The sequence below is a fragment of the Megascapheus bottae genome, chromosome 19, assembly GCF_031878675.1.
Source record: "Megascapheus bottae isolate mThoBot1 chromosome 19, mThoBot2.hap1, whole genome shotgun sequence".
NCBI classification, from domain to species: domain Eukaryota; kingdom Metazoa; phylum Chordata; class Mammalia; order Rodentia; family Geomyidae; genus Megascapheus; species Megascapheus bottae.
Window position 1 is genome coordinate 37776626 of NC_143527.1, and position 17637 is coordinate 37794262.

At 36.1% G+C, this 17637-nt stretch overlaps 1 protein-coding gene across 2 annotated transcripts in view; it reads left to right on the forward strand.

The window, feature by feature from the left end:
* The window catches only part of Rock1 (Rho associated coiled-coil containing protein kinase 1), a 101540-nt gene that overhangs the window by 56724 nt on the left and 27179 nt on the right, over positions 1-17637 (forward strand). For both annotated transcript variants that reach the window (XM_090353357.1, XM_090353360.1), the window contains exons 13-19: positions 619-667; positions 1403-1538; positions 3288-3379; positions 3473-3719; positions 10492-10598; positions 11849-11999; positions 15047-15207. In XM_090353357.1, the coding sequence (XP_090209483.1) occupies positions 619-667; positions 1403-1538; positions 3288-3379; positions 3473-3719; positions 10492-10598; positions 11849-11999; positions 15047-15207 (943 nt within the window). The remainder of the gene's footprint in view (positions 1-618; positions 668-1402; positions 1539-3287; positions 3380-3472; positions 3720-10491; positions 10599-11848; positions 12000-15046; positions 15208-17637) is intronic.

Here is a 17637-nt window from a genome sequence, read left to right on the forward strand (position 1 = left end):
CAAATGATCATTTATTTGTCTTAGTTATTTGTATGTGCTACCTTTTCTGTATTATAAGTTATATGCTAAAATTTTGTATATTAGAAAATACTGTGTGAAGGAATTTGGCAATTATTTATCTGGGGTCCTTAAACTTGGGTCAGAAAAAGTAAGGTATTTTTTCCAACTAACTAAAATCCATCATTTCCTCAATTCTGAATTTAGTCAACAGTACATAGTAAGTAACCAATAAGCTATGAGGATTTTTTAATTACCAGTAGAAATCATAGATATTTTTATATAGTTTTTGGCATTTGTCTACATACTATTTATGTTTATCACTACTTGGAAATTACTGGTACTAGACCATGTGATTTAATGTACTAATGAAGTACATGTATTACTGAGTTATGCATTTTTTAACTTAAAATTGTAATTTAGTATAATGGGTTTCTTCTTATCTTTGTGTATTTTTTTGTGCTTTTAAAAATGTAATTTTAGAAGAAAGGCTGTACCCTTTCATGGACTGAGTCCATGCCACCAAAAAGTAAGAAAACTTGTTTAGTAAGGAGTGTAGCTGTTCAACTCTGATTAAGTTTTTTTTAAATGTATTTCTTTGTATTGCTTTTGTTTTTGCAGAACTTCAAACATAAAATTAGACAAGATAATGAAAGAATTGGATGAAGAGGTACTTGTTTGTTTTCTAAGAAACTTTTAGATATTTCTCCTTTTCGGATTATTTAAGTTCCTGAGAAAATTTCATTTGGATTCTATTATTTAAATGTTAGATAGAATCAGAATTAAGATGAAAATCTCACCCTTCAAGCCTTCAAAGGTTAAAATACTGCAGATAATATTTTTTTGATTTTATTCTATGATGATGAAATTTTAATATATATATATAAATTTTACTTCATTGGCTCTTAATACTTGAAAACTTAGAGAAATTAGTCAAATTGTATCTTGCCTGGGCTGGGTAGCTTATTACTGTTGAGTGATTTAGGAGGCAGAGAAATAGGGGATTAAGACTCCCTGCCAAGCCAGACAAAAAGTTAACATGGTCTCTTCAGTAGGCTGTCTTAAAACATCCAGTTTACAGATATAAGCCACTAGCACCCTGCCTAAGTTGTTATTAGGATAGGATATACTTTTTTTTTTTTAATATAGAGTCAGTTTTATTACCAACTTTCCTACTGTTAGTAAGGACTCTTCAAGAGATTAAAAACAGAAAACATAATACAAGGCTAGAAGTACAGCTCAGTGGTACAACGCATACTTAGCATGATCAAGGCTGTATGTTTAATCCTCAACCCCAACTTACTAGTTTTGAAACCAAAAAATTATCTTCTATTTCCATTTGTATTTGGCTTCCCCTTACCCTGTGCCACTACTACAGTGATAACTTCTATCATTATAATTTAAGGGGAATCAGAGAAGGAATTTAGAGTCTACAGTGTCTCAAATTGAGAAGGAGAAAATGTTACTACAGCATAAAATTAATGAATACCAAAGAAAAGCTGAACAGGAAAATGAAAAGAGAAGAAATGTAGAAAATGAAGGTAAGTTTTTACTTCTTTTGAAAAATTTTAAAATACATAGGCGAAAACTAGGTAATTCCAGCTTTTGCTAATTCCAGGTTTTCTAGATCTCTTATAAAAGTTTGAAATTTAGTGCCCATCATAGATTTATGAAGTCACAATCCTAATGCACTTCATGAATCCCAAAGCCCAGGTCATTAGTTAAATAAATAGCATTCTAATGTAAGTATTAAGTCATATCTAGCTACTATAGTGGTTGTTACCATTTTGTGTAGCTGTAGTACCCTGGGAAGCTTTACAGAATATTGATGCCTAAACCCCAGGAATGCTAATTTTATTAGCACAGACTAGTGACCTATGTATCTTTACACTTTGATTTTGCTTCTGTTTCATTTTCTATAAATAATATACATAGTTATATTTATATGCTTAAAATGGTAAAAAGTGAAAAATGTAAATATAATTCATAACATAATACTGTTTGGTAAATTACATTATAAAAGACTACCCATAATAAAAGAAAAAAACATTTAGGTTTAAAAAATCATTTAGATTTAAAATGAGTGCCTACTTAAATAGAATGTGTATTTATATGGGCATGTATGTGAAAACTTCTATCTATAAATTTGATTCTGTATTAGGATATTAATTATTAGATTATTAGGAGAGATATACAAAAACTAGTTATCGTTGTTGATAGAGGAAAGAAACTGTTAAAAGGTGATGTGTAAGGAGGAAGTTTTATTCTCTCTTCAGTACCTTTTGAATTTGGTACCACTTTTAAAATGTTAAACTTTTCAAGTTATTGTATTATTTAGAGATAGAAGGAAATAGAACATGGTTCCAGTGGTAGAGTGCCAGTTCTGAGTGGAAAAAAATTACAGCAAGAGTTCTAGACCTTCAAATCAAACCCCAAAACTGGCACAGAAACAAGTAACAAAACTAGGTTCATAGCTAAGCGACTCAGAAGGCTGAGACAAGAGGATTATTTTAATGCAAGAGTTGACTGTCAGCAGCATGAAAAGAACTCATCTCAAAAAAATTGAAAAAAGAACCTTACAGTACTTATTAGACCAATAGGTGGGTCTTATTAAACAGTAAAAGAATTTGAAATGTAATGATGCAAACATTTGTTTTGCACTATAAGTTATAAAATTTGCTCTACTTTTTGATTAATTCAAAAAATACTTATAAGCCGGTTGCTCAAGGCCCATGCCTGTAATCCTATCTGTACTTGCCTGTAATCCTATCTACTTAAGAGGGTGAAGGATCAGAGTTCAAAACCAGCCTAGACAGGAAAGTCCATAATACCCTTTATCTCCAGAAAACCAGAAGTGGACTCAAAAGTAATAGAACCCCAGCCTTGAACAAAAAAGCTCAGGGAGGGCACCCAGGCTCTGAGTTCAAGCCCCATGACCAACAACAACAACAAAAAGTGCTTTTAAAAATGAAATTTGGAATTGATGTGGTTGAGCTGACTGAAAATAAATGGCATTTTTTTTAATACAGTCCTGGGGCTTGAACTCAGGGCCTGAGCGCTGTCCTTGGGCTTTCTCAAGGCTAGCACTCTACCACTTGAGCCACAGCACCATTTCTAGCCTTTTCTGTATATGTGGTACTGAGGAATCGAATCTAGGTCTTTGTGCATGCTAGACAAGCACTCTACCACTAGGCCAAACTCCCAGCCTCATAAATGCCAATCTTAAAAAGGAATTTCTAGGTTTCTTCTGAAAATTTTTGTTATCTGTAAATTTTTTTTTAACTTTCTAGTTTCTACATTAAAAGATCAATTGGAAGACTTAAAGAAAGTAAGTCAAAACTCACAGCTTGCTAATGAGAAGCTGGCACAATTGCAAAAACAGGTAAGTTTCTCAAATGAGGTTTCTTTTTCAAAGTTACAGTTACAGTAAGTATGATTGTGTTTGAATCAATTTTGTTTTCTTATTTTTTAATAGCTAGAAGAAGCCAATGACTTACTTAGAACAGAATCAGACACAGCTGTAAGATTAAGGAAGAGTCATACAGAGATGAGCAAATCAATTAGTCAGCTGGAATCCCTGAATAGAGAATTGCAAGAAAGAAATAGAATTTTAGAGAATTCAAAGTCACAGACAGACAAGGATTACTACCAACTGCAAGCTGTATTGGAAGCTGAACGAAGAGACAGAGGTCATGATTCTGAGATGATTGGAGACCTTCAAGGTAATACTTGTTTTTATTGTTGTAAAACACCGATTACATGAAAAATTTTCCCCCCAGTACAAGATTTGAACTCAGCTTTGAGCTTGCTTGGCTGACAAACTACCATTTTTTGCCTATTATTTTAGAGATGGAATCTCATGGACTTTTCTGCTGTGGCTGGCTTTGAATTGTGTATGGTTCTCCAAATCTTACCTGAACCATTTATTAGTTTACAGTTCAGTTGTATTAAATACATTCACTCACTTGTGTGTTGAATGTTGTTGTTCAGGCATAAGCACTATCCATCTTTAGAGCTTTTGATCATCTCATAGTAAAACTGTACTATTGAATAACAACTTCATTCTTCCTTTTCCTTAGCTGTGAGGGTAACCATCATGCTACTTCTAAGCCTATGAATTTGACTATAGGTTCTTCATACAAGTGGTATCATACAAATAATTGTTTTTTATTTTTAGTATTTTGTGTGTATATGTGCATGTGTGTGCACATGTATGTGTGGTTGTTGCAGGTAGAATAATCCAGGGCCTTACATGCTTCTCACATGGTTTTTCACTGAGCTACATTCTAGTCATCTTTTTGTTTTTCAGTTCTGTTAACAAACATGAAGTATGCCAACTAATCAATAGAATATGAGGTATCATATTGACCTCTTAAAACTACTTTGATAAAAATACAAATCATTAACGTTCTTTCTCTTTCAGAATAATATCTTCATATATATCACATTGTAATTCCTGCACTCCTTCACAGGTACCCCTGTGAGGCAGGTAATGTCAGTATTTTCAAATTTTTGCAGCCAAGTTAACTGAAAATTTAATTGAAAATGTGCCTAATTTATAAATGTTACTTAAAGTGAGAATAATCCAGGCAAAGAGGATTATCTGTTTTAAATCCTGGGAATTCCTTGTGCATTCTTGATAGAAACAGAAATTCAGTTGCAGAAATAAGACTAAAGATAGCAAATCAACAGTCTTTATGAATCTAAAATACAAAGGATTGAGTATAACAGTAAATGAATAAAGTGGTTGATAGAATTCTTTGTTCTGGAAAGATGTCTGACTTTGCCTTTTTTTCTATTTCCCATTCTTGTTAGTAGTGGCATCATACTACTCAAAATAGATAGATGTGGAAGTTGCCAGGCAGACATTTTAGTAAAAAATTGGCAGGGATGAACAGGGAGCCTGTTACAACTTTAGTTACAGATTGGAACATAGTTTGGGTCTCATGGGGCTTGATGATTAGCCATATTTCTGTGAAGAGAGGTCAGGGTTAGTATTTGTAACTATGGAAACATATATTAGGCTGTCTCATTGGTTCATAGCTGAGGACTGCTGTACAGTCTTCTTAGGCACTAGACTTAAAATAGATTTAAATAAAAAGAAGGAAATAACTTTTTTTATATATTAGGAAACCTTCATACATCCTTAAGTCAACATTTTCTAGGCCTTTTTGTACATAGTGGTAGTGATTTGAAAGTATCATCTTTCTTTTGTATCTATAAACCAAGGAGGTTTAGATTTCAGTCTGCGTTATCTCTAGATATTCAGTTCTTAAATTCTTTTTAAGGTTTATTTGCTTGGGCTGGGAGTTTGGCCTAGTGGTAGAGTGTTTGCCTAGCATGCACAAAGACCTGGGTTCGATTCATTGGTACAACATCCATAGAAAAAGTTTTATTTTTTGTGTATAAACTAGCTTTGGGGAGCTTCCTTCAATCTAAAGGCCATCGTCTGTGCGCTAATCAGGAGCACTTTGTGTGTATGTGTCTGTGTATATGTCTGTGTGTACATGGGCATCTATTCTAAGCTCAGGGCCTTTCCTTGACTGTCCTTTGCTCAAGGCTCACACTCTACTACTGGTGCCACAGCTGCACTTCTGGCTTTTTGTTGGATATATGAATCTCTCAGACGTTTCTGCTTAGGCAGGCTTTGAAACACAGCCTCCTGAGTAGCTAAAATTACAGATGTGGCCTCTAGTGTCCCATGATTGGTAGTAGTTTTTAACTGGATCTAATTTTTAGATATTGGTGGAAGTTAAGAAAAAATTTATAATATGAGCATGTTTCATTGTTTTCATGTCTCTTGTTTCACATTTAAATGTACAACTTATAAATATCAATACATGTGTAATCATGCATTTATCTTTATATTACCATAATTTTTACATTAATCTTTTGAGGTCCATAAAAACTTTTATATTCCTTAAGTATAAATTTCTTCTAGTTTGGAATTATGGACTTCTGGCTGTCATAATTGTTATTTTTTTTTCTTTGTGGGTCATGGGGCTTGAACTTGGCCTGGGCACTGTCCCTGAGCTCTTTAGGTCAAGGCTACCACCCTATCTACCTGGGCCTGGGTGTTATCCCTGAGCTCTTCAGCTCTAGGCTACCACCCTACCCCTGGAGCCACAGCCCCACTTCCCATTTTCTAGTGATTAATTGGAGATAAGAGAGTCACATTCTTTAGTGCCTGGGCTGGCTTTGAACCTTGATCCTCAGATTTCATGAAGCCTCCTGAGTAATTGTTATTCTTTAATGTTCTCCTTATCTAAGTGGTTGGAAACTTCTTTCTATATAGAAAGTTTCTATATAGTTTTAACTGGATATAAAATACGATCATACAAGATCTCTGTTGTGTTTTTCTCACTTTTTATAACTACTCAAAACAGGAAAAAAACAGTAACATTCTTAGCTTCACGTCATTATAGAAACAAGGTGGGCCTTCATTTGCCATTACTGGTCTAGTCTTAAGTCCACCATTATTACAAAGTAAGCTTCCAAAAGTTCAAGCCACAGAGTCCTAATGAAAGTAAGTGGGCACAGATCAAAATGTCATGTGTGGAGGAATAAAAATTTAGTAAGTTGATCTATGGATTCTTCAAATTGAAATGAAACAGAGACAGATTTTTAATTATTATTATTATTTTTGGGGGGGGGTCAGTTCTAGGGTTTGAACTCAGTTCTTGGGCTTTCTCAAGGGTAGTGCTCTACCAGTAGAGCCACAGCACCACCTCTAGCCTTTTCTGTGTATTTGGCATTAAGGAATTGAATCCAGGGCTTCATGCATGCTAGGCAAGCACTCTACCACTAAGCCATGGTCCTTGCCCAACAGATTTTTAAAATTATTATTATAAATGCCGTTTTTTAAGTTTTATTAAGAAAACCTATAGGTGTTTTTTTGTTTTTGTTTTTTTTTTTGCCAGTTGTGGGGCTTGAATTTAGGGCCTGAGCACTGCCCTTGGGCTTCCTCAAGACTAGAGCTCTACCACTTGAGCCACAGTACCACTTTCAGCTTTTTCTATGTGTGTGGTAATGAGGAATCGAGCCTGGGTCTTCGTGCATGCTCAGCATGCACTCTACCACTAGGCCAAACTGCAGGACCAACAAAATCTAGAGCTCTTTTTTCTTTTCTTTTCTTTTTTTAACCCAGTCCTGGGGTGAAATCAGGGCCTGAGCACTGTCCTTGGGCTTTCTCAAGGCGAGAGGCGCTCTACTATGTTAGCCACAGTACCACTTCTGGCTTTTTCTATATATGTGGTACAAAGAAACCCAGGTCTGTGCATGCTAGGCAGAAACCACTAGGCCACACTCCTGGCCCCTATAGTATCTTTTTTATTAGTTCTGTTTTTAACTTTTTATTTATTTTCAAATACCATAATGTCCCTTTATATGCTCACTTAGCTTTGATCATCGTCAGATAGCTAATGTCATGTTATTTTATTTCCACCCTTCCCACTCTTAAAAATCCTCTGAGAATGAAGTCTTTTAAAGCAAATCTCAGATATCGCATTATTAATTTATAATTAAAATAGTTTAGTCTTTTTTTTTTTTTTTTGCCAGTCCTGGGGCTTGAACTAAAGGCCTGGGCACTGTCCTTGAGCTTTCTAAGGCTAGGGCTCTGCCACTTGATCCACAGCACTACTTCTTGCTTTTTCTATGTATGTGGTACCGAGGACTTGAACCAGGGTTTTGTGCATGCTAGGCAGTTACCACTAGGCCACACTCCTGGCCCTTTCTTTTTAACAGTACAGGGACTTGAACTCAAAGCCCCATGCTTGCTAAGCAGGCATTTTGCAACTTGATATATACCACCAGACCTTTTTTGCTTTCTTGAATTTTTTTTTAGGTAGGATCTCATGTGTTTGCACAGGACTAGACTCAGATCAGTATTCAGCTATGAATTGTATGTGACTGGTATTACAGGTACGTAGCCGCGCCCAGCTTATTGATTGAAATGAGATATCACAAAATATTTATCTACTGTGACTCAAACTACCATCCTTCTACTTTCTAGAATTATTGATGGGTATACTATGCCCAGCCACATGGAAGAATTTTTAGTATGAACATACCCACGTAACAAAACTTTACATCACAACCCAGAAACAACTCAGAAGTTTCATGAGATTCCTGTTAGCTACTAAGTCCCTTTCTCTCCCCAAATAATGGCAGTTCTGATTTCCTGCACCATAAATTAATTTTGTTTGTTTTTGAACTTTTTTTAACATGTTTGTAAAGTTATTCTGTGATTGGATGGCAGTGCTTTGTGTTTTTTCCTTGTGTTTAATATTCCCATTACTATGTATAATCATGTAGTTTATCAGTTACTTTGGGCACATATTCTGATTTTCCTTTTTAGGACTATTTCAAGTTAGTGGTGATACGAACTTTATTGTATATGTATTTTGATAATCATAACATGTTTCCAATTGGCTATACACCTAGAAGATGCAGGTTATAAGATTTATTTCTATTTACCTTTAGGAAATACTTTCCGTGTATTTCAAAGGATAGCTACATCAGTTTACATTCACTACCAGTACATGAGAGTTCTAGTTGATGAGTATCCTATTCAAGAACAATGCTCACCCTTAACGAGTATCAGTCTTAATGTAGTCATCTTTGTGTGTAATGTTATTTCCTGTGTGTTTATATCCGTTTCTCTCTAACATCTAATATTGAACAGCTGTTCATGTATTATTACTTACTTTTGCCTTTTTTTAACAGTAGTCTTTTTCTGGTTAATATGAATTTTAATAGTAATACTAAGTATTAGCCCTCACATATATATATATATAACATATATATATAACATATATATATAACATATATATAACATATATATATAACATATATATATATATATATATATATATCATGATTGTCTTCCCACTCTATGGTTGACCGTTTTGCTTTTCAATAGTCTCTTTGGAAGAGTAGGAGATTTTCATTGTTTTAATCCAGTCACATTTTGATACATGGTATTCAGTACTTAGACTTTACAGTACTATTTTAATTTTCTTTCTTTCTTTCTTTTTTTATTTCTTTCTTTCCTTTTGGTGGGTCATGGGGCTTGAACTCTGGGCCTGGGCATTGTCCCTGAGCTTTTCAGCTCAAGGCTATGCCCCTATCCCTGGGCCTGGGCTTTGCACCTGAGCTCTTCAACTCAAGGTTACTGCCCTACCCCTGAGCCACATCCCTATTTCCCTTTTTCTAGTAATTAATTGGAGATAAGAATCTCAGGGACTTTAGTGCCCAGGCTGGCTTTGCTGGCTTTGAACCTTGATCCTCAGATCTCAGCCTCCTGAGTATCTAGGATTACAGGCGTGTGCCACTGCTCCCTGCACTACTTTAATTTTTTGTGCCAGTGTATAAAGTTTATTTTTGTCACATGTTGCACAGATTAATTTTCCCTGTCTTTTTCAATAAAATAAATGAGAAAGGACTATTTTACTTAATGTGTCTTTCACATGGCTATAAGGAACCCATAAAAATTGGCTTGTTATTTTCACTACCTAATCTGAATCGACTATGCTGTGTACGTTCTGAAATCTATAATTTAATATAAACACAAATGGAAACTTTTGTTTTTGTTGATCATGGGGCTTGGATTCTGGGCCTGGGCACTGTCCCTAAGCTACATACATTAAATCTGTGTTAGATATGCATTGAAAAACCTATACACTAAAGTATATTTAATAAGGAGACTTATATACTAAGTATATAAGGTGCTACTGTTTTCAAGGTATGAGCCTTGTGTAAGTTAAAAGCAAGCTTTCGTGTTTTTTGTTTGTTTTTTGGCAATACTGAGATTTGAACTAGGATCTTGAATGTGCTGAGTAAATCCTCTACCACTTGAGCCATGTGTCCTTCAACTCTTGTACTTTAGCTTATTTTTCATATAGTGTCTTTTTCTTTTCAGGGACAACTTTAGGCCATACTATTTATACCTCCCACGTAGCTAGGATTATAGGTGTGAGTCACCATTCATGGCTTGTTTTTGAGATGGGGGTGTCACAGTTTTGCCAAGTCTGACATGGAACCATCACTATCATCAAATACTGTGTATTAGATGATATCCAGTTAGTACTGTTTTTTATTTTATGTTATTTTTGTGCTGAGGCTGGGGCTTGAACTCAGGCCCTGGTCACTATCCCTGAGGTTTCTTTTTGTTTTTTTCTCAAAACTAGTGCCTTGAGCCATATCTTCACTTCCAGCTATTTGGTGGTTAATGAGTCTCAGACTTTATTGCCCAGTCTGGCTTCAAAACTATTATCCTCAGATCTCAGGTTTCTGAGTAGCTAGGATTATGGGAGTGAGGTACTGGTGCACCCTGCTACTACTGATACTTTTCTCATTTAATTTTATATTTATTGTATGTACTACTAAAAAACTTATGAAACTATTTCATCAAGAAAATTAATAATTTTTAAAATCTTAATAATTCTGAACCAAAAGATTTTTAGTGGTAATTGGTTTAATTTTTCTTCTTAATAGCTCGAATTACATCTTTACAAGAGGAGGTGAAACATCTCAAACATAATCTTGAAAGAGTGGAAGAAGAAAGAAAAGAGGCTCAAGACATGCTTAATTATTCAGAAAAGGTATATTACTTCACATGTATCATTTGGGATGATATTTAGTGGTTATCAAAGACAATAAGGTGATTTTGTACAGTGACATTCATTTTTTAAGTCCTGTAGGTACATTTCTAAAAGTTCTTATGTTTTGTTGATTCATTGGTATGCAAGGATCTTATTTTAAAACCCTGGTTTATGTATGTTATTTTTGTTTGTACTCAAACAAATTGGACATGTAGTATTTACAAATTTTCACAAACTACTTTGATTGGAAAGAAATTTTTCCTACTTCCTTAGTACATAGATGAGATTAGTTAGCAAAATAGGAAGAACAAGTGATTGGTCTTTGTATTTAGATTTTTCTTAATCAAAATTACATTGAGAATCCTTTAGTAAATATTTTGTTAAAGAAAAAATTTGGTATATACTTTGCAGGTCTAGACCTCACTGTATATTTACACGTATCAGTATATTTTAGGTTTAGATCCCACATATGGAAATGAACCACATGATCTTTGTCCTTATGAACCTGTCTTACTGTGCTTCACATGATGATCTTCATTTTCACCCATTTATCTACAAATGCCATAATTTCATTCTTTGTGTTTGAATACTCCTGCATTGTTTATATATACCACATTTTCTTTCAGCATTTATTAGAATGCTTAAACCTAGAATCTATGCATAAATTCTTACAGAATTTAGTCAGATTCTATAGCTTGGCTGTTACTAGTAGTGCTATAGTAAACATGAATGTGCAAGTGTCTACTATACTATTGTATTACTTCTAATATGCCCTACTTTTGTTGATTATTTTTGGAGACAAGTCTCACAGACTTTTCTACTTGGGCCAGCCTTCAACTGAGATATTCTAGATCCCCTGAGTAGCTAGAATTACAAATGTGAGCAACTACAAGTGTGAGCACACATAAGTGTGCTCTGCACTATTTTTAGTTTTTTAAGGAACTTCCAAATTCTTTTCCATAGTGGCCACATGAATTAACATTTAATATTTTTTAAAGATAGTAGCAGAAGTTAAAAATAAACTGTGATGGTCCAAAGCACAATCACCTGTACAATGTGTTCTGTGCCTGTCAGTTAATTGTTCAGATGCTATGTTGGGGATTGAGGGGCGGGCATAAAAAAAAGGTATATATTCCTTTTAGATACATGTTTATCATTATAGAAATAACTATTTTGTGAGATATTAAAAGTGTAAGATTTAATCATGTGTATGTTTCAGTTTACTACATGTTGTCACTTCAATTTTACAGGAAAAGAATAATTTAGAAATAGATTTAAATTACAAGCTTAAGTCATTACAACAACGGTTAGAACAAGAAGTTAATGAACACAAAGTTACCAAAGCTCGTTTAACTGACAAGCACCATTCTATTGAAGAAGCAAAATCTGTTGCCATGTGTGGTAAGTGTCACTTGTCACTTGTCACTTTCTACAGGACCAGTTTTAAATAATGGCTACATTTGTTTATGACCTGAATTTAATTTTATAATAGAAAAAATAATTATAAATTATAATCTAGGAAAAGAGGACTTTTTGTAAGATGGTATGCTTACCCTTCTTCTTCCTCCTCCTCTTCCTCCTCCTCCTCCTTTTTTTCTTCCTCCTCTCCCCTCCTCCTCCTCCTCTTCCTTCTTGCTTCTTCCTTCTTGTTTCTTCCTTCTCCTCCTCCTTCTTCTTTGTCCTCTTCCTTTTCCTCCTCCTCCTCTTCCTTCTTCTTTCTTCCTTCTTGCTTCTTCCTTCTCCTTCTCTTCCTTCCTTCTTCTTCCTCTTCCTTCTTCCTTCTTTCTTCTCCTTCCTTCTTTCTTCTTGTTCCTTCTTCTTCCTCCTCCTCCACCTCCTCCTCTTTCAGTCAATCATGGCACATGAACTCTGGGTCTGGGTGTTGTCCCTGAGTTCTTCAGCTTGAGGCTACGGCCCTACCCCTGGGCCTGGGCATTGTCCCTGAGCTCTTCAGCTCAAGCTACCGCCCTACCCCTGGAGCCACAAGGGCCACTTCCAGTTTTCTAGTAGTTAATTGGAGATAAGAGTTTCATGGACTTTAGTGCCCAGGCTAGCATTGAACCACAATCCTCATATCTCAGCCTCCTGCATAACTAGGATTAGAGGTGTGAGCCACCATGCCTGGTTCTATTCTTCTTTAAATCACAGATTTTCCTTATAATTCCCTTACTTCACTAACCTCTGCTACAAAAATTGAATCTTGTTTGGTGTGGTAGGAAGATCAGAAGTTGAAGGCCATCTTGGTCTGTATAGGAAGACCCTGTCTCTATAAACGATATTGGAGTTCCTCTTTTCTCCCAGGTTTTCAGTCCTTTCTTTGGTTTTCTTCCTGATCTAGTCTAAGCTTCTAAGTTATTTGCTTTCTTGCTTTTTTTTTTTTACATGGAATAGTATTTTTTTTTATTTTTTTATTGTAATTAGTAAAAGGGTTACATGATATTTGCCAGATAGAAGGTGCATTAATTCACATACATTGATACCCTTTCACATCTTGCTTTGTAGTTGCAGTTTTTCTGTTCACCTGTATTTACTGTATTATGCTTCAAACACAGTGGTAGCTCAGATCAACCAGTACCCCAACTTACTCTTTGTTTTTTTTTCCCTTTCCCAAATACTACTTTAGGTGGGTGTTAGTTCAGTACTTTGTCTCCAACTGCAGTTCTAATTATGTTCTTAAAAGATGACTCTCAGTGGCTGGGAGTTTGGCCTAGTGGTAGAGTGCTTTCCTAGCATGCACAAAGACCCGGGTTCGATTCCTCAGTACCATATACATAGAAAAAAAGCCAGAAATGGTGCTGATGCTGAAGTGGTAGAGCTCTAGCCTTGAGAAAGTTCAAGGACAGTGCTCAGGCCCTGAGCACTCTCAGAGCCAAGAGTGTGGCCTAGTGATGGAGTGCTTGCCTTGCATACACAAAGCTCTGGGTTTGATTCTTCAATACCACATACACAGAAAAAGCTGGAAATGGTGTGTGGCTCAAGTGGTGAAGCACTAGACAGTGCCTAGGCCCTGAATTCAAGCCCCAAGACTGCCCCCTCAAAAAAATGAAATTGCTCTTGCAACATCTGGAGAATTCTTTGAAATATTGGTAATACTGATAAAAGAGACTATTTAAAGGACTGTAGACTGTACATACTGTTTGTAGTAGCAATGGAAATAAGTGGAAATACTGAGATTGAAGACAAGAGTTATGATAAATTACCTGGCTCCTGGTAGCTTATACCTATAATTCTAGCTAATCAGGATGCTGCAATCTTAGGTTCATGGTTTGAGACAGTCCCAAATAGGACAGCTCAAGAGACTCTTATCTCTGATTATCCACTACAAAGCCACAAGTGGAACTGTGGCTCATGTGGTAAAGTACTAGTCTTGAGTGAAAAAGCTCAGGGACAGCACCAAAGCCCTGAGTTCAAATCCCAAGACTGTCAAACACACACACTCTCTCCCTCCCTCCCTCCCTCCCTCCCCCTCCCTCCCTCCCTCCCTCTCCCCCTCTCTCTCTCTCTCTCTCTCTCTCTCTCTCTCTCTCTCTCTCTCCCTCTCCCTCTCCCTCTCCCTCTCCCTCTCTCTCCCTCCCTCCCTCCCTCTCTCTCCCTCTCTCTCCCTCTCTCTCCCTCCCTCTCCCTCCCTCCTCCTCCTCCTCCCTCCCTCCCTCCCTCCCTCCCTCCCTCCCTGTTCTCTCTCTCTCTCTTCCCCCCCTCTCTCTCCCTCCCCCTCCCTCTCACTCATCTGACTTATATATATTAGTTTCTTTCTTAACTGTAAACCTCTGGAAACTTTTCCAGAGCAATAAGTATAGATTTAGAAGCACAAGCATCCTTTTCTATTTCAATCTGATACACCTCCAATTTTATTCTTGTTACCTTACTATCTTTTTCCTAATATAACCTTCATTTTCTGGACTAAAAATGTTACTGTATAATTTCTTACATTAGTAGCTGGATTTGATACATGATGCATTATTTTTTCTTTTTTCCATATATTTTAATTATAATTAATATAAGGATTACATTATATTCACCAGATAGAAGGTGCATTACTGCACAAACATTGATACTCTTTCTCATGTCTTGGTCCCCATTTTCTTCATCCCACCCTGCCCCTCATCTTGTTTGCCTCCTTTCCCTATCTGACTTCAAATAACCAAATACACATATATACAATATATCAGATAACAAGGTGAAATACTGTAACAATTCTGTATTACATTTTATAACTTTTAGAGATTCTAACTATAATTCAAATAAAATTAGAACTTATAACTAATTGTATCAGTATAAAAAGAAGACATTTAAAAGTAATTTATACTATGCAAAGTGAAATGTACTTTAATTTCCTTTTTAAATTTTTAAAAAATGTTTAATTTTTTATTGTCATGGTAACGTATAGAGGGGTTACAGTTATATTTGCCAAAGGTAACTCTTTAAATATGGTTTTTTGATTGTTACAGAAATGGAAAAAAAGCTAAAGGAAGAAAGAGAAGCTCGAGAAAAGGCTGAAAATAGAGTTGTTCAGACTGAGAAACAGTGTTCCATGCTAGATGTTGATCTTAAACAATCTCAGCAGAAACTGGAGCATTTAATTGAAAACAAAGAAAGGATGGAGGATGAAGTAAGAAATGTGGAACATGGTTTAGTTGGTAGAGTGCTTGCCTAGCATGCATGAAACCTTGGGTTCAATTCATCAACACCACATAAATGGAAAAATCCAGAAGTGGCATTGTGGTTCAGATGGTAGAGTTCTAACCTTCAGTAAAAGAAGCACAATGTGAGCTGGGAGTTTGGCCTAGTGGTAGAGTGCTTGCCTAGCATTCATGAAGACCTGGGTTCAATTCCTCTGTACCACATACATAGAAAAGCCCAAGAACAGTTCTCAATCCCTGAGTTCAAGCCCCAGGACTGATAAAAAGAAGAAGAAACAGAAGCACAGTGACAGTGCCCAGGCTCTAAGTTCAAGGCCCACAACTGGCAGCAAAAATAAATAAATAATATTTTTCCCAATTCATTAAAAGATAAAGTCAGAAATGACATTATGTATAATTTAAGCACCACAGAAATTGAGTATCAACTGTATCTGTAGGGTTTTTGTTTTTGTCAGTTATGAGGCTTGAAACTCTGGGCCTGGGCACTGGCCTTGAGCTGTTCAGCTTAACGCTGGTGTTCTACAACTTGAGCCACAATGCCACTTCCGTGTATCTCCTTTTTTTTGGGTCAGTTGTGGGGCTTGAACTCGGCCTGCTCACTGTCCCTGAACTCTTTAGCTCAAGGCTGCTGTCCTATCCCTGGGCCTGGGTGTTATCCCTGTGCTCTTTAGCTCAAGGCTATCTCCCTACCCCTTGAGCCACATCTCCACTTCTGGTTTTCTACAGGTTAATTGGAAATAAGAGTCTCTTGGACTTTAGTGCCTGGACTGGATTTGAACCTCGATTCTCAGATCTCAGCCTCCTAAGTAGCTAGGATTATAGGCGTGAGCCACCATGTCTGGCTGAAAAACGAAATTTTTATAAACTACCCTGTAACATCTAAGAGATTGCTCATAGATCTTCTTAATTTTAAACTATATTCTGCCAGGCACTGGTGACTCAATATAATCTTTGCTACTCAAGAGGCTGAGATCTGAGGATCAGGGTTCAAAGCCAGCCCACGTCTTTTCTTCAATTAAATCCGTCCTCCCAACCCCACCAGAAAACTGGAAATGTACTGTGGCTCAAGTGGTAGAGTGATAGCCTTGAGCTGAAGAGCTCACAGACAGCATCCAGGCCCAGAGTTCAAGCCCCACGACTGACCTCCCCCCCCCCCAAAAAAAAAATCAAACTTATATTCCTAACTGGTTGATTAAAAAAAAGTATAGAATATTATATATTTAAAAGTTGTTGATAAGGCGATAAAAGTACTTTATATTTTGTAGTTACTATATTTATTTTAGAAATTATTTGTAAGGAGGAAAATCTTCCCAAAGCTTGACTTGAGCAGGTCAGAAGATGGGTAAAAACCAGAGGTCAGTAGCTTATATTTGAAATCCTAGCTACCCAAGAAGGTGAAATAGGGATGATCATGGCTATGCAGGACATGAAACAAACAACAAAGTAAACAGATGTGGTGAGCAAGGTGCTCACCAGTTATCATAACTACAGTAGGCTAGTCTTGAGTGAAATCTGAGACCCTGTCTCAACAGTAACCAGAACAGAAAGAACTGGAGGTATTTCTAAAAGTAGTAGACTACCCAGAGTTTAGACATCTCAGTATTCTTCCCTACTCAAAAGGAAATAATGAAAAATTTTAAAAAGATGATTTATCCTGGAACTTCAGACCCAAGTTTACTAATTAAAGTTAAAATGTACTGTAGACAGAAACCCTCCAGAGAAAATAGAAAAGATAGGACTAGTATATGTAAAAACTAAGTTAAAAGAGTCTGATCTGCCTCAGCCTAGTTTTGATAATGTTCTGTGATGATATATACAGATTCCCTTCTTGAATACCTGCTTGTTAAATATGTCATTTGAAATATGATGTAAAAATCAATGTTAATAAATTCTTTAATTAAAAAAAAGTTTGATCTGAATAGTATGATCACATTCTAGAGAATGTCCAAACATAGGTCTAGAGGAGCAGAGGAAGACCATAAAACTATTTGTAAGCTGTGTGCCTATATCTCCAGTTTGTAATACTATTGAGAGATTGTGATCTGAGTATCATTCAAAACCAGCTTGAGCAGAAAAGTCCAGGTGCCTTTATCTCCAAATAGCTAACAAAATGCTGAACTGGAGGAGGAGCTCAAGTTGGTAGTACACTACCCATGAGTGAAAAAGCCCAGACAGAGGGCAGTAACCTGAGTTTAAGTTATCATACTAACACAGAACAGCAACAACACTAAACCACCCTGAAAATTTTAAAGTTGTTAGTGCCAACAACTAATTAATACTTAATAAATAATTGTTCGGTTGAAGTAAATATATAATTTTGCAGGTTTGAAGGGGACTAGACTAGAATTATAAACATTTATGAAGTTAAATACTCTCTGGGAATATTTTCCCCTAAAGTG